This window comes from Clavelina lepadiformis, chromosome 5, assembly GCF_947623445.1.
Source record: "Clavelina lepadiformis chromosome 5, kaClaLepa1.1, whole genome shotgun sequence".
Lineage (NCBI taxonomy): Eukaryota > Metazoa > Chordata > Ascidiacea > Aplousobranchia > Clavelinidae > Clavelina > Clavelina lepadiformis.
In genome coordinates this window covers 1,816,403-1,843,153 of record NC_135244.1, presented here as the reverse complement: position 1 = coordinate 1,843,153, position 26,751 = coordinate 1,816,403, and the positions used below count along the sequence as shown (strand labels likewise).

The window sequence follows — 26,751 nt, the reverse complement described above, 5'->3', positions numbered from 1 at the left end:
CTCTACATGAAATAAGAGATCAGTGGAAATACTAACGTTTGTAACAATTATTGTTGTTCATGTTTTGAACATGTTGTCAACTTGCCATTATATTTGCGTTTGAAAGTTATATAAAATGACAAGTACGGCAGTTTTTGTAAAGCTATATCTGTACGTTTGTGAATATGATGAAATTGTATGAAATTTAATCTCGTGAAAATAGGGAGTTATAACCCTATATGTAGACCTGTCATGAGCTCTTATGACTGAGTTGCAAGCGTTTGTGACTGCTTGAAGTTTTTAACAGGACATTATAAAACTGATGCCAAAAAGCTTCATTTTAAAGAGTTGTGCCTACAGATATCTCGTATTGTTTGTGATTTTTTTCCTTATCTGTCGTTTGATCGGCTATTGTGACGTCATATTATCGTATGAAGTAAAATGAGTGGCGCGAATACCAGATGCTCGGTTATTGATTTTTAATTAAAGTATGTAAAATAGGAAAATAGATATATAGTAGGTAGCGCGGAAGACGGGTGCCATATCCGCCGTTTACAAAACATTCAGCGGAAAGGCTGAAGAATTTTTATATGTATTCGAATTTATTAGAAAAGTTGGACATTTTAGAGATGCTTTTTTGAAACATAAAAATGACCTCAGACTTGCAACTTTCTCGATTTGTTGCAGTCACTTTGTCAATATTCTGTGAAGTATAATCTACTGTATACAGCGTTTAGTGGATTTGAGCAACATTGTTAAAGTTTTCATCACAAACATAGGTGTAGAGGAAACAGTCCCGGTGTTTGTTGAGGTGTTATGTTCTAGTATCTATACAGCTAAGTTCCTTCAGCATTGCACGGAGAACGTTAAATAACACGAGACGGCAAGCATGTGATTTGAATAGCAACGCAAGAACTAGCAGAGATTAAGCTTGTTAATGCTGCAATAACCACCGGGTTTGAGCAAATGCCATACACACTTTGAACACTCAGCTGCATTTATATTTCTATAAGAAGGCGTTAAAAAGGTTACATAGACATCGAAAATGTGGAGATAATTGCGCGGTCTCTTGAAGAACTACAGCACATATCAAAATGGGTTTTGTGAAGGAACGCTTGGAACGCCTCCGTGCGTCCAACGGAATGGCAATGGCGATTGTTTACGCCACACTAATGCTCGATAACATGCTTCTAACTGCGGTTGGTAAGTCTTGGTTGTTAATTAGGGTAATTCCCAACTAAAAAAGTTTTCATCAGTTAAGATTAATTTGTGCAGAACCATTGCACTCTTCATTAGTACAGCTAGGGCTTTAACGGATATGATGTATGACTTAAAATTCTGTCTCATAATACTATCTTCATGATACGGTAATCCAGCTAAACTACTGTATACTAACAGAACGTGTTGGAGTGATTTTTTATAAGTACAGTATAGCCGGTACATACATATTTTAGCTCGCTTCATACATCCAGTGTAAACAGTAACGTTTGAAGATGCCTGACTTTACCACCAAATTCGGGGGTTATCTTTAACTACCCCGATAAGAGCGAAAATGCATGGACAGAGAACACAACAATAAATTGTGTTAGCGTAGCGTTAAATTTTGTATTTCCCTTTGAATCTTTGCTTAAACTTCGAAATTTATTTCTTCCAGTTCCGGTTCTACCCGAATACTTCTTTAGACAACATCTCGCGGAGGCACCTTCCAACATGTCGTCCCTTCGACACGACCCGAACACGACCGAAACTCCCCCTATTCCGTCAACGACGTCATCAACAGCAAACGTTACGATTGAACCAGACAGTGATTGTAACATGAATCAAGAGCTGGCTTTCCTGTCAGACGAGAACTTGTACATCGGGATTCTATTTGCATCGAAGCCGATTGTTCAAATTGTCGCCAATGCCGCGGTCGGTCCTATATCTGACTACATTGGTTTCGATGTCCCAATGTTTACTGGTTACGTCATAATGTGTTTCTCGGCTGTGTGTAAGTACAGTACTAAGGCTGCGTTAAAAACATAAAATAATTTGTTTGTAATTCATTTGTCGCGTAACAATTAGCCTTGTGACTCCGAATAAGCAATTTTTGTTGAAACAATAACCTTCTTCCTCAGTGTTTGCCTTTGGGAAGAACTATTCGATGTTGTTGGTGGCTCGGGCCATCCAGGGAATTGGATCCGCCTGTGCCTCAACCGCAGGGATGGGAATGTTGGCGGATCGTTACAGCGATGAAGAAAAACGCGGAAGAGCTTTAGGGATCGCTCTTGGCGGACTGGCGATGGGAATTTTAAGTATAAGAAAAATTATACTCCTCCTATTCTGCTTCTGCGCAACATCGACATAAAATAAACAAATGATGTAGTTTTTGCTTAGGGTAATACCCAAAACTAGTCCATTGTTTTCAGTTGGTCCTGTTTTCGGAAGCGTGGTATATGAGCTTGCTGGGAAAGAGTGGGTTTTCCTCGTACTGGCCATAATGGCTTTGTTTCTGGCAGTCACCCAGCTCTCCATATATCGACTGAACGTCGAACGACGGCAGCCCGTAAGTTTAAAACATTTTTGATTTTTTATGATAAGTTAAAACTTATTGCGGAATCTTATCAATTATTTCCAAGCCATTTTGTGAGCCATGACGTCAATGTCTTTATAGGGTGAAGAAGGGACTTCCCTTGCTACCTTACTACGTGATCCGTACATAGTGATCTGCGCCTGCGCGATAATGCTGGGTAACATGTGCATTGGAGTGTTGGAGACGGGCCAACCAATCTGGATGATGATCAACATGTGCGCGCCGAAATGGGCGTTGGGTGGGTAGTTTAGGATATAAATAAAGACAGCAGCAAGATACATACAACCATGTCATACCTGCAAGTAGGGACGTGAACGCGTTTGGTCGTGTGCTCATGGGTTTATATTTCAATAGGAACAAGTGCTGTTAATTAGACTGTGTGCACTAAAAAGTGATGTTGCAAGTTATTTTCTTTAAATTTTAGTTTTCTTTTGCTCGGAAAGGAATTAGCAATTTCAACTTTTGCGGCATCAGCCATCAGTATATTATAACTCACCAGGACGACTTCTGTTTTTGTTCAAACAGAATACACGCTGACAAAGTTGTTAAGAATAGAAAAGCGTTTTCTTCTATTATTAACTTATCAAACCTTAATTTTAATGTTAACATTAACCTTAGCAAATCCTTCATGACAGCATTGTATCGATTTTGCGGCTGGATTTTGGCACAACGCCTTGTACTGGTTTCCTATGCATAGACATTCCCGGCGTCATGTGTGATAAAAGCTGTATGAGAAGACTTAATTTTTATCGACCCATCCGAAGAGGTTTCTCCTACTCCAATTGCTTTGATATCTAACAATTATCGAGGCTTTTGTCTCAGTCGTTATCAGGTCACAAGTCAAGTGGCGCCACAACATTCATAACGGCAACGTCACTCATTTTATGCAGCGTTGGATCTTATTTTACTGAAAATAGATTTACGTCATATACGTTTTTGAATCAACGAACAATGAAAGTGTTTTAAGGCAGTTGCAAGCAGATGCGTCCATAGAAATCGATGCTCATTGGAATATCTGTCATCCTTAGGTGTCGCCTTTCTGCCCGAAAGTGTCTCCTACATGCTGATGACCTACGTGGTGGCGCTGTTGTGCCAATCCTACCCTCGTTGGTTGATTTGCGTCATCGGACTTTATTTCATCACAGCTGGATGTGTAGGGCTGCCCTTTGCAACAAAGTTAGTGCTGAAACAAACTGCTAACTAAACATAGGTCACGTGTCCGGGCATTTTTTTGAAAAGTTTCATCCAGTAACGCAACATGCAAGCTTAATTACTAACAATGATTAATTAATTATTATCACCATTAAGTTATTACTTAGTATGATTATTAGTTAATATTAATAAGAACAAGGCCATGAATTAGAGAAAAACTCAAATCTTTAACAGGTCAGAATGTTTTTATGCAAAGATTAATAAACTTCCCAGGTTACCGGAACTAATTGTTCCTGGCTTGGTGATTGGTTCAGCGGTTGGTTTGGTGGACACCAGCATGTTCCCAGTGATGGCGACCTTGGTCGACCAAAGACACAAACCGGTTTATGGGAGCGTATATGCGATCGCGGACGTCGCGTTCTGTGTTGCGTTTATAGTGGGTGAGTTAAACGAAAAGCTACGTTGAAGGGAAAAGTTAGTGCCCTTGCTATTGCAAAGCGAGTTGCAATCACAGAGCAATTCAAATGTTGTGGTGGTTTAAAAAACTAATTAAAAGCAGCGTAATACAATGTGACCTTACTGCAAGTGATTTAAAAAAAAAATAGTCTGGTGCTATATTACCTTTATTTTAGGCGATGCAATTTGCCGATGAAGTAACCGCTTTCTTAAACGCATCTTTTCATCGATATTTAGGTCCACTATGTGCCGGCCTGGTTGTCAGCACAATCGGATTCGAATGGCTGATGTGGATCGTTGCCATGGTGACCTTTCTTTTCACTCCATTGGTTTTCTTTCTCAGGAAGCCGACGTCACAATCTGAGGAAAAAATTGTGAGTATGTTGCGACATCTAGCGGTGGCTAATCAAAACCCATGACGTCTGGGACGGTATAGTGTAATATACAGTACAATCAACTTTGCAAAAGAAACAATTTATAGAAATCGTAAAGCTCACATATCTGCATCCTGTTTTATTGCTTGTTAACAATTTCCTTTGCGAAAGATATAAAAATTTTATCTGCATGTTATGTTATGTTAAGAAGATATCGGGTTTTATCGCCAGCCATGCAACCAGGGTATTTGTTCGTGTCCAACAAAACAAATTGTTTTGTGGAAAAACCCTTTATGTGACAATTTATCAATGATGGAAACTACCGACTATTGATTAAGCTCATCTGCACCCAGTGTTGTTGCATTTTGCTTCGTCAACAACTTGTTTTTGACTTATATTTAGACAATGTTTTTTGTTTCAGCCGATCCTGTATCACGCTAAGAACAGTGATTGTGAAAACGGCGACGACGTCTTCCACGAAGCAAAGAACGGAAGCATGGTCCATAGCGATTAGATGTTCGATGCGAAACAAAGTAAAAAAGCGAAAAATTGATCATGAAATCATAAATATATTTTCTGTCGTATTTTGTTGACTTTTTAGTTGATTGTTGTAATCTGTGCTCACTTAAAACAAGCGACAATGGTTCGATTGTGAAGTAAAACAAGCAGTGCCTCATATAGTCGACAGCACGCTCTCTATCTTATAGGCTACATTTGGCTGTACTTGTTTGATTGCCGTACACTTAACTCGCCTAAGAGAGAGCTTTGGGAGAGATTATTCTCACTAAAATCTGGTCAAGCTAGCAAATTCAAAACAGCCCAACGTATAACAGCGGGATAAAAAATTGTAATTTATCAGTTATAAGTTTTAAAACGAAGGTTGCCAACATGTTTCACCGATACGAAACTAAGTCGTACATTTTGTAGTTGCTTTAAATTGTGCCGTACTGATCCCAATTCTACGGTAGCCTGTAAAGGCCACAACAATTATAATTTGGGTTCCGCAAAAAATTTATGATCACCACAAAAATATTTCACGTTAGCACAAAATATTTATGATCACCACAAAATATATATTTTTCTCAGCAAAATATTTTAGAAATTTACAATATATATTTTGTCTCCCTCTAAAATTATTTTGTGCTTTCAAATTATTTTGTGCCTTGAAAAAATATTGCGACTTCGAAATATTTTGCGAAGTCGAAATATATTTCGCTGTGAAACTTCCACTACCGCAACAAATATAAATTCGCCGCACAATATTTTAGAATCGCCGCACAATATTTTAGAATCGCCGCACAATATTTTAGAATCTCATCGCAACATTTCAAAATGTGTGCTTACCGCATGGTAGGCGTAGTTGATGAGGTCTTCGGGAAAGGAATAAGGTTACCGGTCACAGCCACAAATAGTGAGAGATAGTAAGCTTTTGCAAGCCTTAACAAGCTTAGGTCTAGGCTACATTGTAAGGTCTTTTGCAAGTTCAGTATGCTAACAAACTTTCTAGGGCTTGGCTGTATAGGTTAGGCCTATAGGCTATGTTGTTTTTTTTGTCTCGAAGACCAAAGCTGTTCATAACAGCATAAATTTTAACTGACTTTTTCAGAAATTTGTTTTATAAAATGAAGTGTACCTTCTTAGTGTGAAAACTGATCTTCATTGCAATGAATTGTGTTGAGTGCCATAATGAAATACCTGACATTTTTGTGATATGTTCACACTGTGGTCACGGTGAGTAGCGTACCTTTCAAGTGAAGATATAAATATTTTAATGAAAATTTGGCTGTAGACTAACATATTTTTTGTTTTCTTTTTTACACCAACAAGAAATGTTTTACCTAAATCGACTGTGTGTCTGTGTATTATTATTAATAACGAATTATTATTTAGTAAAAAATATATCATACAACGTGCCAAGTCATGTCTCAAAAGTCCACATGTTGTTTTTATGTTTTGCAGCTACTACTTTGGATCAAGATCAAATAATATCTGAATATTTCCATTCAGGATATGAGTATGGAGAAATTTTACAATTGCTACACAGTCGTCATAACTACGCAATCAGTATGAGAACTTTAAAGAGACGATTGCACAAAATTGGACTGCGAAGAAAATGTGGCTGGAAAAAAGACATCACCGTTTTATTTCAGGCAGAAAAACGTATCGAGGAGTTGTTAGATGGACCCTCTTCTTTTGGTGGATATCGGTCAGTTTGGCACACATTACAAATGGAAGGTTTAAGAGTACCAAGGTTGTATGTAGCTGATGTACTACGTAATATTGATCCGAAAGGGTGCGAGGCTCGAAGAGCTCACCGTTTAAGGCGAAGAGAGTATCACAACCCTGGGCCAAATTATGCATGGCACACAGATGGTTACGACAAGCTGAAACCATTCGGATTTTCTATACATGGTGCAATTGATGGATTTAGTCGAAAAGTGCTGTGGCTTAATGTTACACGATCAAACAAATGTCCACATGTTGTCGCTAATATGTATATTAAAGCTGTCACTCACTTCCAAGGCTGTCCGATTGAAGTAGTATCAGATTTGGGTACAGAAAATGGATTGTTGGCAGCAGCGCAGTGCTTTTTTCGAGATAACATTAACTCGCATCGTTATGTACCATCACCCCGAAATCAGCGGATAGAAAGCTGGTGGTCAATATTCTCCAGGTTTCGTGCCTGTTGGTGGCGCAACTTTTTTAGTGACCTTGAGTTTCGAGGTATTGTGGATTTCTCCCAAACACTCAGCAAAGAATGCTTGTGGTATTGCTTTTCATGTTTAATTCAAAATGACTTAGATTTTTTCAAGGACCACTGGAATACTCACCGAATAAGAAAATCTCGACATAATGTAATTGCAGGACGGCCAGATTTACTATATTCCATGCCAGAAAGATATGGAGGAATTTCTGGCTTATTAAAAAACGTTGCACCACACAACATTAGTTTGGTATTGGCTGAAATATCACAACCAACTGAAACTGAAGACTATCAAGAATATTTTGATTATGCTACATCTGAACTTGGACAAGGAGTGCCATCTTGTTGCACTGAAGCCTTAGATCTGTATAAAATGCTTATGAATGTAGCCAGAGACCGATAAACGGAACTATTTATTTCTGTGTGAGCAAGTAATGTAAAGTTTATTGCCTATCATTTTAAGTCTATCAACATAAATGTCGTGTTTTGTATTACTTTTGTATTGCATTCATCATAAGCACGATTCTATTACACTGAAAAACTATGTATCGAAATTTTAGCAGATACACTTGAAGAAATACAACTGTAGCTCACAGAAACATTACACTTGAAAAGAATACTGAAAATCTCACAGAAATATATCTACTGTACCACAACAAGCATGCAACATAAATACTGCTAAACACACAAAAAATTACTAATTACAGGAAAAACTCAGTTTGGCAAGCTTTGTTTATAAACATTAAACAGTGGTCATTACACATTGAAGGCAAGTGAAATAGGTTCAACAACTAAACTAATGTAAAATATAAAATTTTAATGCAGTCCAAATGCTTGAGCATTACATATTGCCGTTAAAAAGATAGACCTAAAATCGTTTTCTTTCTCCATGTGCTTTGCTGGTAGTGTAACAACCCTGCCGCATGCTCCAACTACAGGGTAGCAAATACTGTGTTTTGGATTATTTTCCAAACAGTAGTGATCGAACTGCACCGAAATTTGAAGGTCGTTCCCAAATATAGGCCTGTGTTTCTGGCCTGTTAGCCAACCCAACACACCTGCAGGTGTCAAGTCAGGAGGAGTACATGAAATTAAATGACAATCATTCTCGTCGTTAGCCAAGATTTCATGTCCAGTTACATTTACCTTATTGTCCTCTAAATGCATTAAAAAATCCACAAAGTTATCCATTATTTTTTCTTCCACAATTCTTTTCGAGGAATTTTCATCAGAGTGATTGGGAATTAACAGACTTGCAACATAATTTGCATCAACAGCACGCTCAGACGATGTGATAAAAAGAGGTTCAAAAAGCAATGGATTCCTTTGTAATGCTTCAAATATTCCAAACAATTCCAATCCAGATAAAAATTCTTTAAGATAACACAACCGCCTGTTAGTGATGCTGACCATGAGTGTGCGAGTTATGTCAGTAGTATGATCAGCAGACACTAAACCAGTGTACCCATGTTCTAGAATAGTGTCACTATAAGATGGATTTGACGGATCATCTGAAATACGTTGTATAAGTTGCTTTTCGGATTCTGTGAAGTGAATGTGAAGATCAAGCTTTCTAATGTCAATAGAGTTTATTGCTGTTAACATTTTGAACACATTGGAGTGAAAACAAAATGGAGCGGGCCCACCTTGCACTAAACTTGCAGCAATTATTTCACCGCATGCTTTAAAATAACCATTCTGCACATAAAGCATGGAATCAACTGGACTACCATCAGGACAAAAATGTTCACGAATTAAGCGAACTACAATGGCGAAGAATTCTTTTGCCATTGCACCTGAATCGATACCATTTTCACCTTGAAATTTAACAACCACTCTTTTATTTGCCGAACCTTTAGTGTTCACCTCCCTTTGCCAAAGGGCAAGGTATCTCGCAACAGGTGCACTTCTTCTCACAATAATGTACAGTTGTTCTGCATCATCAATGTTTTTGTTCAAATCAGACAGGACTTCACTTATGTTTTCATATTTTTTAATTTGAGACTCATTCTTTTGTGAACTGTCACATTCTTTATTAGCAGTCTTTTGAAGTTCATCGATGCTAAAGCAATCAATAAAATTATGTGGGTCACTAAAAAGTGTGGTCAAGGGAAAATCGGGAAGCAAGTCATCTTCCTGATGTTCTGCTGCATCTTCTTTTTCTTCTTTAACAAGATACAGGAAAATTCTACTGTAATCTTTTCCAATGTTTTCTTTGTACTTAATTATGGTAAATGGTTCATCAGTTCCCGGCAATAGATCAATAATACGACCATCTCTGAATGCAAGATAATAACTTGCCCCATCATCATGACTTTTTGGATAAAATTGTAAGTATTTTTTAACTGCTTTTTCCAAAATTGAGTCAACAGATTCTGTTTTGCCAATGTTTAGTAAAATTGTTTGGTTTCTAATAGGCTTTAATTCAAAATCTTTTCCACCTCTTTCCAGCATTCCTATTTGAACTCCTACTTCATTTGGTTTTGACTTTTTTGTTACCCTTTCTTTCCATTGAGATCCCTTCACAGCTTTGTATTGTCCGAATGACATGACATCACTTTTTCGCTTCAAAGAATGTGTATCTGTCAATATAAATTAGTATTTATTACTATCATGCTATCATACGGAACTTTGATTTGTTGCATTTTAGTAATTTGGCTTTATAAAAAAATAAACAAAGAAATTCGGCCTTTTTGCAAGCATAAATGGCGCCTTAAAACACTTGCTTAACAATTTTGTATATTTTGCTGTTCAAAGTTTTTTTTTAATAAACTCTTCAGTTATATGTTGCATCAATTAGCATTATGACCAGATAAACAATTTCTCATTGTCCCAAAAAGATGCTGCATATGTAAGTTATTTCAAATAGAAATAGACAAAACTGCAAAAAAGAAAAAAATTTGCACTGGTAAGCACTGTAACAAAACATATGTAAAGGGCTACATTTTCTTGAAGATGAAGTGCTTTTAACCTCTAACAAATCGTTACAATACCACTATAGCAGTGGTTCCCAAACTATGGTACACGTACCACTTGTGGTACGCCAGCAACTTATCAAGTTTACACCAAACGGATCGCAAATGATCTTTTATTATGGTCGGCAATATTTTAATTCACATAAATTAGGTAGAGTATGAGCAAATTTCATGCTTTATTCCCTACTGAATACTAATTCCTTAAGGTATTGACACATTGGATCATGAAACAAGCGTTTCTTTGTGACGAAATAGAACGTCATTTATTACTAGGTAATAAATCCTTGAAGTTAGTTTTTATAGTCCTGCAATGTAGGTGGTACAAGAACGCTGCATAAACCAAAAAAATGGTACGCGAGTAGATGAAGTTTGGGAACCACTGCACTATAGACTGTCTGTAACTTCCACCCGATTTCGCTATCAACTTATACCCAATTAGAAATCTAATGTAAAATAATTACACACAATTAAATAACTTTAAACTTTCAAACCATTTGATTTGTTGTCCATCAAGTTGTCATGGCAGTTACTTCTGTTTTCCTTTGAACTAGTCTCATCACAGAAGTTCTGTGTCTCAATACTGGAATGAGGTTTCTCTAAAAAAAGCCATAACTGAAACAAAACCAGAAACATGCACAGCAACATTTTTTAGTTCTAAACTTTGCAACAGGGCTAATCAATACCGTATCTTAAACTGGTAGATTGCAAATGTTCTGCGCAAGTAAATCCCACATTCTTCAAAAATTGGTAAGGTGTTTATCTTTAGCGTTTCTCAAATTAACAAAATGTAAATTAAATTAAGTAAATTTCCCCAGCATTTGTTCAAACCTGCCAAAAACCTTACCTGTCAAAAATGTATAATTACATATGTATTAAATTAATTGATATACAAAAATGTCACTAATTTATTAACTTTGAATCATTACCAGATGACTGATGTTAAAATAAAGCATTATGTCACGGGATTATTTTTATGCACCTGTTTTGTAGACACCACATTATACACCGTCTTTTCTTTGCATTGTGTTGTTTTCATGCATGTTCACTGTCTGCCATATTTTACTTGTTTATGTTCTATTACTTGTTCTTGTACACCTGTTTTTATCAAATTTCTTGTGACGTCTGACGTAGTTACCCCAAAGGCCTAATTAGTATCGTGTTTTACATTCCACATTGATTCCTTTATCGCGTGGAATTTGTTTGGTGTAGTGCTGTGCTCGGCTGGGCGACGGTTGTCGGTAGTTACGTTTTGGTTTTAGAGTAAGGTGGATGTTTTTATGAAATAAAATGCCATTAAACGCTAACAAGGCAAAACCGGCTGAGTGACTAGCCGTTAAGGCGGGAAGATTCCTGGCTAAGGAAAATTTTGGTTGCAATTATACCCTTAGTTTCCAATTATCTGAACGAGCCAATTTGACTGGCATCTTTTACTTTAATAGTGACAATCAAACATGCGTTCAGAAACCTTTTTATGGTAATATGATTCACAGCTTACAGTTTAATTGAATCATCCAATCAATCAATAATTCTGTTTATCATAAGTAATATGTTACAAAAAACTTTATACTTATTCCATGTATTGCATAGACCTGTCACATGGTATAATGTATCTAAGATTAAACTGAACTTACCTTGCCCACAAAAGCCGCAAAATAAATGTGTTGAAGAGAGTACTATTTCACAGTTTGTGCAATACATTGTGCAGATCATTAAATATTCTAATGTACTGGAATCTGACAATTTGTCAACAAGTGAAACTGACTATGAGCACTTTTTTATATAAGTAAACTGACGATTATAGTGTAACTATAGTTAAATAATGAACAAACGGGTAACGTCACTAAATACACAAACAAACATCTACTTCATCATAATTATTGTGATGTATCATTGTAATTACTGCTGTGTAGCAGCTGGACTTATCGCTACAATTGCATTGTTTATTTTTCGCCAATAGTTGTGCTGTGCCATAGTTACGATGCTAACTATTACAGTTATAGCACAATAAAACACAATGGTCACTAACATTTAATGAGCAGGAAAAAGTGTCAAACTTTGAGAGCTTAAAACATGCATGATAGCAATAATAGTATTTGTGAAATAACGTGGAAAGTTAACATAGTTCTTCATATTTAGGTCATCTTTAAATAGTTCAAGTCAAAAATACGAAATTAGGGGTTCTTAAACTCTTAGAAATGGTGCCAAAAAACTTGTGTCTCTATCCTATTGCAAAATAAAACAAAACAACAAGTTATGTGCGTGTAACTTTCATCATTGGACTGCAATTTGGAAAACAAACCATTGCCAACCGACAGCAATTGAACTTGGTTGTGAAATAATCAACCCAGTAGCGAAACCATCCAGTGAAAAAAATCCAGCTGTCGTCGTCATAGCTCAAAGAGAATTTTTCGTGCCACCTTAAGAACCTTACGTGCACTCCAATTTCATAACCACTGGACTAAATAGCTTATACTGGCTACAAATTATACGCAAGTACAATCCTGTTTTATAACTAAGGATATAACCACCTGGTGGATCAATGTAAGGGACATGGGGGCCCAATTACAAAAGTAGAAGAGCTCCGAGCTCTGCCAACAGCATCATCATCCACGCTGAAAAATCGTCCGCATGGAGATCCAGTACCAAGGGATGATTCATCCACACGACAGCCAGGCAAATCCTAGCCTCTACAAAGTAAACAGCTTGAATGTAGATACCATGCTGGTGAACCTAGCTGTGATTCTTGGAACTGAGGATGAGGATGTTGGGACCATCTTCCCAACAGAAGATGAGGTATATGCCATCTTAACCTCTGCTGCTGCAGCTTCCTCTGGTGACACAGATCAATCAGTGAAAATGTGTATTGCGGCAGCAATTCCTGAACTCCATGAAGAATACCCTATAGGAACGAATGTGGCTGTGGTGTGGGACGGAGAAAACAATCAACGTCAGTAGTTTTTGGCAAGGGTCTGCCATTTAAACAATGATGGCACTGTACAATGTGACCAATACCAGCGGGTTAACGATAACAACAATACCATGTGGAGGAGACCAAAAAGAGATGGCATTCAGGATGTTATTCCTGTTCAAATCGCCCCTGTCACAGTAGAGACTGAATGGGTGTTCCAAGGTGTGACGACCATTGTGTCGTTACTAAAGTGTATAAATGTTTCTCAAATCTCTAGTGTATTTCATGACATTTTATGTGAATTTCATATACCGGTAACAAGTTATTTGTATATAGTGTTGAAATTGTCATCATTATTCTTGGATGCGACCAGTAATCTCAAGTTGCACCAACAAAAATGAAAAAACTATGAAAAATAATGACCAAAATATAATAGTTTCAATGTTTTAGGGAACTTTCAAGCATACTGGGCTTTTTGTTGCTGTTTTAAAGTAACAGGCTCAATTTTCTTCTTCTTTTGACACCAAAATCAGCCCAAAAGCTTGACTGGAAGTAAATTTATTGCAGATTCGTCAATTTGTATGGCGGCCATCTTGAATTTTTCATATAAAGTCCGGGCTCCATCCGGAATTTGAACAAAATCAAAAAAATTTTTTTGCACGTTCCTAGGTATGTCCATAGGCACCTTTTAAACTCCAGTTCTGTTGTGTTACTTGAAAAAAGTCAAAATCACCCCAGTATAGCCCACTGCTATTTTAAGGATGTTTGCTGATGTCACATTTGCAAGAATATTTAACAAAACATGTTCAAAAAACTTGATAAAAATACTCAATCGTGTCGAAGAGATATAAGAAGAAGCTGGGAAAGGGAAGCTGAGCACACAGCTATTTTGGAGAATTGGTGACAGAAATTACACAACTGCACTTAAAAAAAGTGACAATCATATATTATGTGGGTTTAGTATATATGTGCACAGCCACATGATGCCTTTGTAAAATGAAACCCAACTACTCAAACTATGTCGTCAACTGCAAGGTTGTATACTACACCCTTATTAATTTGGGAAGGCTACAATATTTTTAACTTTTGGTTGAAACGTGTCTATAGCGTTTGGTCCTGTTCCAGGTAACTTTTTATAATGTTCCACCCAGCTTTGGCCTATATACCTAATAGTAATCAAGACAAAAGCCTTCAACATTTTCTTTACAAGTTTGTTAGCATACTGAACTTGCAAAAGACCTTACAATGTAGCCTAGACCTAAGCTTGTTAAGGCTTGCAAAAGCTTACTATCTCTCACTATTTGTGGCTGTGACCGGTAACCTTATTCCTTTCCCGAAGACCTCATCAACTACGCCTACCATGCGGTAAGCACACATTTTGAAATGTTGCGATGAGATTCTAAAATATTGTGCGGCGATTCTAAAATATTGTGCGGCGATTCTAAAATATTGTGCGGCGAATTTATATTTGTTGCGGTAGTGGAAGTTTCACAGCGAAATATATTTCGACTTCGCAAAATATTTCGAAGTCGCAATATTTTTTCAAGGCACAAAATAATTTGAAAGCACAAAATAATTTTAGAGGGAGACAAAATATATATTGTGAATTTCTAAAATATTTTGCTGAGAAAAATATATATTTTGTGGTGATCATAAATATTTTGCGCTAACGTGAAATATTTTTGTGGTGATCATAAATATTTTGCGGAACCCAAATTATAATTGTTGTGGCCTTTACAGGCTACCGTTGTTAAGGTTGTTCCCACACATTTAATGAGCACAGCGCGTGAGGAGAAACTCAGTCTGTTTGCCAATATAGCAAGCGTGTAAGAGATAAACTGGAGACGCTTTTTAAGTACAAGCACGTTGCGTGGGTTCAGGCTATTTACAATGGGGTTAATTTTTAACTTCAGTTGATGGCAAACATGTTTGCCGCCTTTTTTTATACCATCTTTGTATATGATGTCATATTTCAGAAAAGATTCGAGGAACGGGCGTGTCTGGCAAGACCTGAAACTGTAACACAGTTAAGAGAAGATCATCCTACATTTGTGAAACCTACAGTACAAGGCCGTGAAATAGATTGACGGTTTGATTGATAGTAGTGCAGAGTTAGTAGTTACAGTTAGTTAATTTCGTAATAAACAACAGGCATAATGCAATTGGGAAGCATTTTCCAGGACCAGGAAGCAATAATTTTAACAACAAAAACTTTAAGAAAATTAGCCTTATAGATTTACTTGAATCACTATTGGACTAAGTTAATTTTCTGATTTAATGCCATCGCATGTTGTTCATCACAAGGCAAAACAAACGCTTTATAGCTAGCCAACACATTAGCGTCAAATTTTGTTTGCTAATATCCAGTCAAAGTATAGGGCTGGTAAATACATTTTATTGGACGTGTAACATTAGTACTTTGAAGGTTACAATACGTCGTATTAAGTCATATTCAACAATATGATACGGGAACTTTTTCAAAGCTTTTTTGGTAGTATTACCGATGAAGTCTTTCTACTGCTTATAACAAACTTGATTAATGACGGCACGACAGCATTGATTCTTCTTATGCAAGCGATAAGATATCTTTTATTAGCACTGTCTGCTTGGTTCACATTTGAGGTCGAAGCGGGTCTGTTAAAATTCAAACACGTCATCGTGTTCCCCCCCAATCAAGTTTACTGTGTCGTTGCTTAAACCAACATTCAACCGTCGTTGTCCGCGTCGCGCCTTTAGCATATCCGATAAATGATTAACGTAATTAATCAACTCGAAACGATGTCAGAACATCACCAGGCTACAAACGTCGGGTGAAAACACGGTACCTTCGTTGTCTGGTAAGTAATCGTTAGAAAGTGTGGACGTATTGACTAATTTTTTTCGTTTGTTCGAACTGAATGGTGGTTTGGCAAAAAAAAATTTCCGAAAGTGTTAGTTTCATTTGCTCGTTCCTAAAAACCGGGCCGAACATCCTTGTAAAACGTTGTTGAGTCAGATTCAAATAGTCGGCGAACTTTTGTCAACTCTTCCTAATTCAAACTTCGTAAACGCGTCTAAGACTCTGATAACATTTAGCAAAGACGGCGAGAGAACGTGCGGTTCAGGACCAAAACAACGAGGAACTTTGATAATTTTTAGACCCTTTGATGCGCTGAAATCGAAGGTTGCAGGGAAAATTGGTCTACATGTAGACTACGACTAATTAGTGGATTGAAACGGGTGTCAAAACCTTGAAGAGTCAGGATCAAATTCGAACCATTAATGTTTTAAACATTTGTAGACTGAAAAACAGTTTACACTGGAAGCAGTTATGTGCATGTGCTGGGGACACCAACTGTTTTGAAACCAACTGAAAATTTATAGCAATGTTTTGTCATCAATGGGTAAATATCGATAGCTGAGTTAACGATTCTTGGTAAAAACTTTTCATGAACTTAGTAAGCTACAGTTGTTTCTATCTACCGGGCAAGCATTCATCTTTCTCGAGAAAAAGGCCAAATCAAAAGTTCTTCTTATAGCAGCTCGCCACTCCGACAAAAATGACGTAGGCGGAACATTTTAACATGCAGTAACTCTCTCATTTGATTAAGTTTCTGACCTGATTGAAATGACGAGCACTTTACTCTTTCGTGTATGGGGTCACCAGATTAGCAAAAGCTACGAACATGTCATGAAAGTTCCGTTTAAGATTGTACCAACAATTTGGAGCGAAAGTTCATACAATATGCATCTGAGCGAAGTTTTGATGAGAATATTCTTCTACAGAGTGGTTAAAGAATTTTATTTGACTTGAACGGACGAGACCTAAGAACGAAATTAAACTATTGTTTAGTCTCTCATTAGGTGGCATCGATAACTGAAGTATTATATAACTGTAAACAATGGGGAAAAGTTTAAGTTTCTTTGTCGTATTTCTGTCATTTTGTTGGCTGGTGAATACCCAGTCCCGTTTTACGACGCCGACAGCCGATCGGTACACGAGCCCCACCTGCCCTAAAACCAACTACGGCAAGGTAAGCTTACGGAAATAGTTTGCCCGATCCTACAGTTCCATTACATTGTTGATAACTTTACCGTCAAGCTCCAAGCTATACGTGGTGAATAGGCAACTTGGTTTGCTGCTTCATTAGCTGCAATTATGTTTCCACTTGTTCGGCAAGTAGCACGCTGTGTATTACGTAATAAAGCGGTATTGTTTTCCGCGCAGGACGAGCCATCGAAAGAAGAGAATCTTTACGCCTGTAAACAGTACCAATGTCAAAGTTGCTGTGGAGAAAACATTACCATGGAACTAGCCCAGGTCCCCCTACAGCAAATCGGTAACGTCAACATGGATCAATGCTCGGAGAAGCACCACCCCCTCAGTGGAGCGTAAGTCGAGTGTGAAATACGTGACAGCCTTGACAGCTTGTGATAGGATAACGTTAAGTTTATCCATTGAATGATGGGACACTATTAGGCCTATACCAGGGTTGTCCATGGCGCTCTTTTTGTGGAATAAAAGTTTGTAACCGCATCATCCCAGCCTAGCACAGAATTTCCCACCTTATCGATGGGAATTTTTAATCACATCAGGCTTATAGCCTATAAAGATTCATGACCATGATTCAAATCCCATGACGTATGCACACATAATGATTAAACTCTCGAAATATTCCCACTTTTTGATGTTAGAGCTACTTAGTTTCTTTCATGAAACAATAATAATTCTTATTCATGTAAGGCAAAAAGGACAAAGGAATCATAACAACTTTTCCGACCAAAATGTTGTATTATATTTCATTTTATTGGAAGTGGGAGAAATTTCAGGTCCATTGAGACAAATCTTATTCGAATCTCATTCACATGGGCGACCCTGTCTTATAATTATAACTTATATACAGCTATTTTATGCATTTACGAGCAGTTTTCTAGTCTATAAGCTTTGGCCTATATTTTAACTACTGTATTGATGCAGAGCTTTCAAATAAACAATTTAAGCACTTTCAAGAGTTTCACTTTGCAAAAGTGTCCAGAAAATAACAAATTCTTTATAATCATCAGATGTTCAGATGAATGGACTTACATCGAATGCTTTTACCAATGTTCGCCAAACTTGTTCCCATGGATTGGACCCTTAAAAAAATTACACAACATCCCAATCTGCGCTAAATTCTGTGACAACTGGTTCAACCTATGCGCGGTAAATGCCCGATGAACAACTGTTGAAGATACACTTATAGGCCTATATGTTTAACTAGCGCTATTTGTTTGAGTTTACACTTTGTACTGCTTGCTTTTACTCACATACCTTAAAGATTTAATGTAAAGTTTTACAAAAAATTTTGTGGTTTTCATTTGCAGGCCGACTACACCTGCGTTGCAGGTGAGGGAAACTGGTTAACTGGATTAGATAAAGGTTTTAATGAAGACGGGACTGCAAAAAATCCATGCAAAGGAGGTGTGTCTTGCCGAAACTATACTCAGGTATGGATTGCATTGTTAAGCGGAAATGATAAGCATGGATTGATTGTTATGATAACAACCTTAAGATGGTTATGATTGGATTTGAACGAATGTCAAAGTTAATTTTTCAACCTCAGGTCTACGGAAGCGGAGAAAAACTATGCAACACAGTATGGGGCGATCTCTTCAAATACACCACCGACGAAGAACACTGTGTCGACCCATCAGACATAAAACATAATCTGGATTTTGTAAAAAGCCTGAACCCAAGCTACGAAGTCAATGATTGCACCGTGACACCAGGTAAAAGATAGAAAACGCTGTGCGCTTGTACGTTCATAGACATCTTGAATAATAGCCACAGAGAAAATTTAAGATAACACAAATTATTTCTTACTGGCACACAAACAGTTTCACGTTAAAACCAGATAATCTACGAACCTGATAAAATGCATTTCATGTCTATCCACGAAACGTTATGGTGTCATGGCCAAAAATCTGCAGCTGCAGCTTATTTTAAAACTGGTATAATTTTTAACGGCAAATAGATATCTATTTCCAATGCACTTCACCAATAATAATGATGAACGTTAGCACAAGGCATAACGTCCAAAGCACATGATTTCACATAGACATCAAAATATCAGTCATGCATAAACACCACAATTATGTTTTATAGTCTCATACACTGATGCTGGCGTGATCGTTGGAATAGTGTTTGGTGTGTTGGCTGGCCTATTCCTCATCGCAGCAGGGGTTTATTATTTCATGCAAAGGAAAAAAGCCAATGGTAAGTGGGATGATGTGTGAATTCCTGCACCGAAACAAGTCAATTGCGATTAAGTCAACTCAAAGTCAACTATAGGTTAAACGAATCCGATTTAACTCATTCGTTGTTTTTTAGAGTCAAAGTTTCTAACCGTTCTATAATTTAGATCAACCTTCCAAGAAGGATCAACCGAAGACGGAGGAAATGACAACGCTAAGGAGTAAGTCAACCTATAAATCCGTGCTTGTGTAAAGAAAATTTGTCGGCCTGGTTGTTATCCTTGTAAATATTATGTTATTTCTATGTAGCCACCAGCCAACCAACGAGAGAAAACCCGGACACCCCTCCGAACACACGTGACCAAAGTGACGTAGAAGAAGCTTGAATTTTCCCCGCCAAGTTTTCACGAACCGTTGTGATCATTTTAATGCAGTTTTTGTATTGCACAATACTGCATGACTGTAACGCCAAACAGCCTGATAATTCCCGCTTTTTGATTTAGAACCCATTGCAAATGGCGTCAGAATTATAACTTACGGTGCTGATGATATTACAACAGGAATTAACATATGGGCCTACAAGAAAGGCTTTATTCTGGCCATCATTATTGCGCCGGAATAAATCTTACAGAAATCAAGTTTTTGTAAATTATACCCATTTTTCTAACCAAACCGCCTATTTTTACGAATGGTCTGCATGACGTACTAAAGTTTTACCGAATATCTCTGAATCTTAAATCCAGAATTAGAGCTCATATTTTAGTCCGCAGTGGAAAGTTATTGATTTTTTCTCGTGTGTAAGCCTATAGCTGCTGTTTTACGAATTTGTTGCCGTAGGGCGTTGTACATTCACTGCGTTTTGTGTCTTGGCGTCCTTCCCACCGTGATGCGTTAATTCAGTCCGAGGTTTGTACGAATCACTCTTTCAATTTATGAAAATGTTTTGCGTTTGAAAAGTGTGTAACCATTAGAAATATTTTTTGCCAAGCCCTGATTCTTATTTCTTACATCAATGTCTTATAATAATAGCATCAAACTCCAAGTTTGGAAGTCTAGGTGTCAATGTAGTTTAAATAGAGTCACTAGATCCACTAAGACGCGTCACTATGGGTCCCATTGTCGACGGAGACAGCCCAATAAGCCTGTCATCGCCATAATACGAAAAAAAATTATCGATAAAAAGTTTGCCCAACTAAACAAACGAAGAAAAGTTACTGACCAGACACAGCACACATTATGACGTAACTATACACACTTTATGAACTTCTTTAGAGGGTTTGCTGGCAGAGGCGGCGTGGGTGGGAATTTACAAACCGGACAAAATCAAATAATGTAGAGTAAACTGCATCTACGCAAAAGTAAAAGATCTTCTAGACTTAATGACGAGTCATCCATAACACAATATAGGTAACATAGGTATTGCGCAATCAATAACGTACGAAAAGCGGCGAACAAATATGTCGAACCGTATAGTATCACACAATACTGAGACGTGACGCTAGCAAAGCAAACTTCAAGACACACCAGAACTAGTATAATTCGTGTTACTTCGCAGTCTGAATCAAAAGTTGCCACACACATAGGCCAGGGCACACGACATTTCCAACGTGAAACATGATAGATATGTAACACACAGTAGTTATCCAATGTTGAACAATGATTTGCTATTTCTTTAATATTTAAGTGGTATAAAGACACAAACCTCAAGGAAGGAAGATATATTTTGATTTTATGTCAAATTAGTGGCCTGGGTTGGAAGCATCTTAGCATAGATATTCATCAACTTACTTGGGATACCCATGCTATACAACACACAAATAAATTGACAATTGCACACCCTACAGTCCTACACATTTGCAATTCAATTTCTTGATGGGAATGTATCACAGAATACCTGGATGTGGAAGATGTATCATTCGTTTTAATAACAAAAATATGGCTGTTTTCTGGCAAGAATCAAAGGCGTATTTGTTTCTCGGCCAATTAAATCCAACGTTTTGTAGGAAAGTCATTTAAATACATGTTTTTGTTCTAACGCAATAACCAAACGCATGTGAATTGCTGAATATATAAAGTCTAAAACCACAATAAATAAAAATAGTGGAAATCCACGAAAGTTAATTGTTTTTGTTAATTTTTAATTAATGTAATCTTAATCAAAATAGTAATGGACCAGGAATTTCTGATCACTAAAAGTGGATCTGGCAGAAATATTCCTACAACTTAGTTACAAGCGAAAGAACAACGCTCATAACAACATGCAGATGCAAAGAACATGATGTTTATATAGGAGACAACATCAATTCAAATGAAAAAGTGAACAATGACAGTACTTAGCTACAGTTGGTCATATACACCACGCATCAGTAGATTGTGCCCGTATTGCTTTGCACTTGTGACCACTTAACTTCGTTCATTGCAAACAACAGAAGAACTCTTGATGCACTTGAAGCAATTTTTGACGAAGGCAGTGAGAAGCGCTCGTAACTATACCAACATGCCCGGGTGCGACACTGAGGCCATTTGCTATCTTCCAGTCTGAGATATCAACCATTCCAGGCCTTGCTGGAGTCTGATAGCAAAAAAATATTAAAAGTAATGGACAACTTGTTGAAGTAAAAAACAACTGCTTTTTGCTCGTACAAGTTTTCACTATTATGGGTCGTAGGCTATATATATATGTGTGTGTGTTATAATATATACAATACGTTGCCTATTTAATGGAAAAGAATATATGTACTTGATTGCATGACATATACCAGAATTAAATAACAACAAATTTGAGGACGCCTACCCCATTTCTAACTATTCAAATCTGTTTTACCACTGACAAGACTGAGAGTATGCACTCACCCTTCTCCAGTGAGTGCACAGCATGCTTGGATCTGCCATGTGTGATCTTTAAGCGAGGTAAGTTTCAATTGCTCCGATATCTCCGCTGCGGACATTCTGCCTTTCACATCTTGTTTGTTGGCAAATACAAGTAATTTAGCTCTCTTCAGATCCTGCAAAACAGTCTTTCATGTTGAGTGCCGGCGTGCGAAGTAAGAATTACACACTTAGAGTTGCACGCAACTGTAACACTTGCATTATTATGTATAGGAGACATATAAGCTTAAAATACAAGACCTACTTCATGCTGCAGCATTGTGTATAATTCCTCTTTTGAAATGTGAAGTCTTTCTCTGTCTGTGCTATCCACAACAAGAATGACGAACTGAAATAATAAAAACATTTAAGTCAGAAATTTGTCCAAATACCAACAGGTTTTGGGAACGTGCCAAGACTGTTCAACAACAACAACAAAATTGTTTGGATCAAATTTACAAAAATGTCAAGACTCCCGACACAAACCCGAATCTTTTAGTGTTAGTGCCAATTGCATTGCAAAGGTGTATTAGACACCAGCTTAGTGTCACATGAAAGTACAGTATATCATCAACATGTTAGTCTAAAAGGATTGCAACATAACATAATCGCTTAATAATTTGTTTTCTTAAGAAACATACACTCTCATGTTGAAAAATGACTTCTTTTGATGAATCACCTTTAGTGAAAAACAGTTCGTTCCTAATCATATTTTTTCTGTTAAACGATAAATAGATACACCACTTTTTGCCAAATTCAGTTATTTTATAGGTTTAGGCTTAAGAAACGATTGATCATGCTTGTTGCGATTTGAGATTATCTAAATCTCACAATACCATTTAGCAAAATTAATTTAGAATTTTGGTTTGCAGTATGCCATAATATTGGAAACTAAACCGTACATCTGAGTTTGCATAATAAGTGGCCCACGAGGACCGTAACGATTCTTGACCTCCAATATCCCACATTACAAAGCGAGATTTCTTGCAAACAATCTCTTCAACATTGCTGCCAATTGTTGGCGATGTGTGGACGACTTCATCCATTAAACTTGTAAAAGCATTTAAAAATAGAAATGAACTAAAAGCTAAACTATTTGAACATTGTACATGTCTTAAGTGAATAATAGTAGAGAATTATTTAGAATGATAAGTTATTATGAAACTGAGGACAGCTGCCTACATTTATAATGAAAGTAATATGGTAAGCAAATAAAAAATTTAAGTGGTCTTCATACAGATTTATAAAATTTTTACCCAAATACAGGTATTCAGTCTAAGTAGCTTAATTATGATGCAAATGGCTACAAAGCTAAGAAGCAAAACTAAATGCAATGAATGTCCGATTAAATTAATTATTTAACAAAACTTCTCGCCAACAAATGTATCTTACAACTGATATAAAATGGTTGTCTTCCCAGCATTATCAAGTCCGACAATGATCACCTTGTGCTCTGCAACAAAGACAGCAACAAACTGTTGATTTAAGCTTGAAATTATGTAACCCAAAATAAACTAAATATGACGGTTTGGTGACACTTAATCACTTGGACATTTAATCAGGCGACACATAATCACTTACTAACCTAACCCTAACATTTCCCATGTGTAAACTTGCAAATTTCGATACTGTAAATGTGTGATTAACTGTCCAAGTGATAATGTGTCGGTGATTAAGTGTCGCGTGATTAAATGTTGCGTGATTAAGGGTCTGTACACCAAATATGACAGACAAAGAAAAATTTCTGTTTATAAAAAGCGAGTTCACACACCTGCATTGCTGAACAGTCGCATCAGCTTTGAAAACAACACCCCCATAACAAGTATGTAGAGCTGGCAAAGCAGCCGTGACCACCACTTTGCAGTGGTTGGCTCTTGAGTACCAAGCAAACTGGTACAAACTAGGATGGTAATAAGCTACTTTTACCCCAGTGTTTGATCAGCTCTGAAACCCAGCTTTGTTTATAGTTGGTGTATGGTTAACGAATAATAAATCAATCGTTTTCCAATAGATTCATAGCTCTGTAAAAATACCAACAACAAATCAAGTTTAAAAATTGTACAGATTCTTTTTTAAAACAACCAGATTTGATCAAACACATCCTGATTATATCAGTAGTAAGGGGAACGAGTTTAGCTTGGTGGATGCTCCTGACATCGCTACTGAAAAATGGGAGTTTTTGAAGAGAAATCAAGTGCGCAAAGATGCTCAAACTTTGGCGAATTGTGGCACTTAATCCACAATTTTTTGTTTATTCATTATAAATTGATGTTTAAACAATCAGCTTGTTTGTTTACTATAGCCTATGCTAATACGGCTTGAAGATATATAAGTTTGGCATGCATGTTGACAAATCTTCTGCGTGCAGGTACCACACTTTTCACTGTGGCTTGGCATACATTTTCAGCCCGGCTTCTTAAACTATTTTGGTCCGTGACGTTCTTTCCGTTGTGAAAACTTTATTCGAGCGATCCAAGAGTGAATACAGGAATAACCTCTCAATGACAATGAGTATACTATAAGTTATAACCTATAGGATTTTTTGATAAGTCACATCTGATTTGTAATAAATGCACCAGAGTGATTATTCCACAATATGTGTGTCACGCAGTGTGTTGAGATAGACGGTTAGGTTAAGAGAAGCACTAGGCAAAAGTTGGTTTTAGCTAATGAAGGTTCTATTGGAGTTAGATTTAGGTTACTATGTTATAAAATTCAAGTTAGGTTAACAAGGAACTGTGAAAAATTGCTTTAAACGTACCGGTACTTATTTCCAGTGAAATAGTGGCTGCCTAAATGCAATGTAGGCTGTTCTAGGCAGGAAGTAATACACTAAAATACTGTCAATGTCTCAATGATTAGTGAGCATGGGTAACCGGTGATTCAGCGTCACCCGCGCATATACGCTACCAAGTGACTAGCCTATTTCCCTGAAAGTGTAGGTCACCCTGCCCGTTGTTAAAGATATGCGGTTAGACGAATTGGTACCTATAGGCTAAGGCTTTGATGCAAAAAGTCGATTTAATATATTTAAGGTTTAATTGAAGTTAGATTTAGATTAGAAGGTATTTTAAGGTTAGGTTACTTTGTTAAAATACTTAAGTTGGAGTTGGATTAACAACTAACTGTAAAAATAGCTCAGAACCAATCGAACGTACGATTTTTTTCAGATGAAAAAGCGGCAGCCTATAGCAGTATACGCTATGGGTACTGGCCCATAGGCTACATACGCAGACATACAGTAATAGTATGATTTTGAATTTACAACCTCTAGAATGGTGTAGCCTAGAATGCATCTAAAACTAACAAAATTACACTCATAAATAGTGAAGTTGTCAACTATTTTTCTCAGTAACTAAAATTATTGAAAACATAAATGCTTTATTATTATGTCTATGGTTTTAAGTGTTGGTGTTCAGATATAGAAATCCAAAAACAAGATTAGTACTTGTTTTTATTATTATTAGTACGAGTTATTAAAGTAACACTAGTTATTAGTAGGTATTCTATCATCAGTCTATAGTTCAACAAAAGAACAACACAAAATGCAAAGAGAAAGAAGTACTTTAATTTTACATTTTGAAGCCCTTAAGGCTTAGACATTAATTAACGTTTGTTTATAACTTTACATGATTTACCAAACGAAAGTAAATTGCTGTAGATTTTTTCCGAAATTTAAACGGCTTATGCAAAATTTTGACAAATTTTGACTTTGTCGTTTTGCAAGTCATACTGTTGTAGGTGATGCAGTGTTTTTCAACCGATGCAGTGTGTGTGTGTGTGTCCATTGAAACTTCCACCACGAGAAGCTCTATAACCAATGCTTGGACAGCAAGAAATCATTGCCGAGCTTATAACTTGCAAGAAATAACAGCAACATCTCAAATAAAGTCTATTTTCTAACATTTTCTTCACAAAACGTTCTACGAATTTCTGGGAGACATTTGGTAACCGACCCATAGACACTCGCATATAATCTATTTTTCCCTACCATGCCACATAGGCTATGTTTTCCAAAACAATCTATGCATACTTTATAGACACTTAACTACCCTATGAACAACTTCCATTAGACACATGTTTTGCCATTTCCTAGACGCCCGGGCTCCATTCCCAAAGCTGAGGTCTGTTTTGTTATTTTTTACACGGGTTTTAGCCTATATGCAGGTGCGTGAACATAAAGAAACAAATAAATGTTTTGCTGGATATAAAAATTATAAATTACTCGCAGAAAATAGTGTAGGCTAATAAAAGCGTGATTAGATTGCGATGTTTGCTGTTAGCCAATGAGGATAAAGTCTTCGTTCAAAAACTTGCTCATTGATTGTTAAATTTAAGACGTTGTTTCTAAATTCAGAATCAGATTGTCTTATGCAATCGCTATTTAAATGTTACAAAATAAGGTCATAAAATCATTTAGGTTTAATACCTTTTTATGGCAGAGCGATGCATCAAAGTACCGGTAGCCTACGCTTGCAAAACAAGGTTAAGGTCTGTGCAATAAAACCACAAATCAAGTCTGACGTCATTTCCATGGTAGACGTGAAACA

General features: G+C 36.9%; 5 protein-coding genes across 8 annotated transcripts; 3 read left to right on the top strand and 2 right to left on the bottom strand.

The window, feature by feature from the left end:
• The first annotated feature begins 898 nt into the window (after positions 1 to 898).
• On the top strand, positions 899 to 5,545 carry LOC143459888 (synaptic vesicular amine transporter-like). Its single transcript, XM_076957201.1, has 9 exons — positions 899 to 1,182; positions 1,634 to 1,969; positions 2,097 to 2,273; positions 2,388 to 2,524; positions 2,633 to 2,789; positions 3,580 to 3,727; positions 3,977 to 4,143; positions 4,397 to 4,533; positions 4,955 to 5,545. The coding sequence occupies exons 1-9, from the start codon at positions 1,074 to 1,076 to the stop codon at positions 5,045 to 5,047; spliced, it is 1,461 nt and encodes a 486-aa protein (XP_076813316.1). The 5' UTR covers positions 899 to 1,073; the 3' UTR covers positions 5,048 to 5,545.
• A 542-nt stretch (positions 5,546 to 6,087) lies between these two features.
• LOC143459435 (uncharacterized) lies at positions 6,088 to 7,791 on the top strand. Its single transcript, XM_076956598.1, has 2 exons — positions 6,088 to 6,264; positions 6,493 to 7,791. The coding sequence occupies exons 1-2, from the start codon at positions 6,198 to 6,200 to the stop codon at positions 7,638 to 7,640; spliced, it is 1,215 nt and encodes a 404-aa protein (XP_076812713.1). The 5' UTR covers positions 6,088 to 6,197; the 3' UTR covers positions 7,641 to 7,791.
• LOC143459433 (uncharacterized) lies at positions 7,720 to 13,332 on the bottom strand. 4 transcript variants are annotated; one of them, XM_076956594.1, is made up of 3 exons: positions 11,844 to 13,332; positions 10,704 to 10,808; positions 7,720 to 9,819 (listed from the first exon to the last, which is right to left on the bottom strand). In XM_076956594.1, exons 1-3 carry the CDS (start codon positions 11,920 to 11,922, stop codon positions 8,054 to 8,056), a joined length of 1,950 nt encoding a protein of 649 aa, XP_076812709.1. In that variant the 5' UTR covers positions 11,923 to 13,332; the 3' UTR covers positions 7,720 to 8,053. The 4 variants fall into 4 exon arrangements, with proteins under 4 accessions (XP_076812709.1, XP_076812711.1, XP_076812712.1 ...); XM_076956596.1 differs by lacking the exon at positions 11,844 to 13,332 and adding an exon at positions 10,896 to 11,205; XM_076956597.1 differs by lacking the exon at positions 11,844 to 13,332 and adding an exon at positions 11,057 to 11,184.
• A 3,604-nt stretch (positions 13,333 to 16,936) lies between these two features.
• On the top strand, positions 16,937 to 20,324 carry LOC143460033 (riboflavin-binding protein-like). Its single transcript, XM_076957387.1, has 8 exons — positions 16,937 to 17,133; positions 17,328 to 17,491; positions 18,164 to 18,302; positions 18,464 to 18,586; positions 18,703 to 18,868; positions 19,245 to 19,355; positions 19,501 to 19,554; positions 19,643 to 20,324. Exons 1-8 carry the CDS (start codon positions 17,002 to 17,004, stop codon positions 19,717 to 19,719), a joined length of 966 nt encoding a protein of 321 aa, XP_076813502.1. The 5' UTR covers positions 16,937 to 17,001; the 3' UTR covers positions 19,720 to 20,324.
• A 251-nt stretch (positions 20,325 to 20,575) lies between these two features.
• LOC143460034 (ADP-ribosylation factor-like protein 5A) lies at positions 20,576 to 24,817 on the bottom strand. Its single transcript, XM_076957388.1, has 6 exons — positions 23,973 to 24,817; positions 23,594 to 23,654; positions 23,104 to 23,251; positions 22,467 to 22,550; positions 22,187 to 22,338; positions 20,576 to 21,905 (listed from the first exon to the last, which is right to left on the bottom strand). Exons 1-6 carry the CDS (start codon positions 24,016 to 24,018, stop codon positions 21,860 to 21,862), a joined length of 537 nt encoding a protein of 178 aa, XP_076813503.1. The 5' UTR covers positions 24,019 to 24,817; the 3' UTR covers positions 20,576 to 21,859.
• Between the last annotated feature and the right edge of the window lie 1,934 nt (positions 24,818 to 26,751).

Excerpts from the sequence above, each read along its gene's own strand:
- LOC143459888 (XM_076957201.1), top strand. The coding sequence starts at position 1,074 with ATGGGTTTTGTGAAGGAACGCTTGGAACGCCTCCGTGCGTCCAACGGA. Across the intron at positions 4,144-4,396 it reads CTGTGTTGCGTTTATAGTGG|GTCCACTATGTGCCGGCCTG; the intron begins GTGAGTTAAACG and ends ATCGATATTTAG. Across the intron at positions 4,534-4,954 it reads CACAATCTGAGGAAAAAATT|CCGATCCTGTATCACGCTAA; the intron begins GTGAGTATGTTG and ends TTTTTGTTTCAG.
- LOC143459435 (XM_076956598.1), top strand. The coding sequence starts at position 6,198 with ATGAATTGTGTTGAGTGCCATAATGAAATACCTGACATTTTTGTGATA. Across the intron at positions 6,265-6,492 it reads ATGTTCACACTGTGGTCACG|CTACTACTTTGGATCAAGAT; the intron begins GTGAGTAGCGTA and ends TATGTTTTGCAG.
- LOC143459433 (XM_076956594.1), bottom strand. The coding sequence starts at position 11,922 with ATGATCTGCACAATGTATTGCACAAACTGTGAAATAGTACTCTCTTCA. Across the intron at positions 10,809-11,843 it reads TTGCGGCTTTTGTGGGCAAG|AGAAACCTCATTCCAGTATT; the intron begins GTAAGTTCAGTT and ends GGCTTTTTTTAG. Across the intron at positions 9,820-10,703 it reads GATGGACAACAAATCAAATG|ATACACATTCTTTGAAGCGA; the intron begins GTTTGAAAGTTT and ends TTATATTGACAG.
- LOC143460033 (XM_076957387.1), top strand. The coding sequence starts at position 17,002 with ATGGGGAAAAGTTTAAGTTTCTTTGTCGTATTTCTGTCATTTTGTTGG. Across the intron at positions 19,356-19,500 it reads GCAAAGGAAAAAAGCCAATG|ATCAACCTTCCAAGAAGGAT; the intron begins GTAAGTGGGATG and ends TCTATAATTTAG. Across the intron at positions 19,555-19,642 it reads GGAAATGACAACGCTAAGGA|CCACCAGCCAACCAACGAGA; the intron begins GTAAGTCAACCT and ends ATTTCTATGTAG.
- LOC143460034 (XM_076957388.1), bottom strand. The coding sequence starts at position 24,018 with ATGGGGGTGTTGTTTTCAAAGCTGATGCGACTGTTCAGCAATGCAG. Across the intron at positions 23,252-23,593 it reads ACAACCATTTTATATCAGTT|TTTAATGGATGAAGTCGTCC; the intron begins GTAAGATACATT and ends TGCTTTTACAAG. Across the intron at positions 22,551-23,103 it reads CTTATTATGCAAACTCAGAT|TTCGTCATTCTTGTTGTGGA; the intron begins GTACGGTTTAGT and ends TTATTATTTCAG.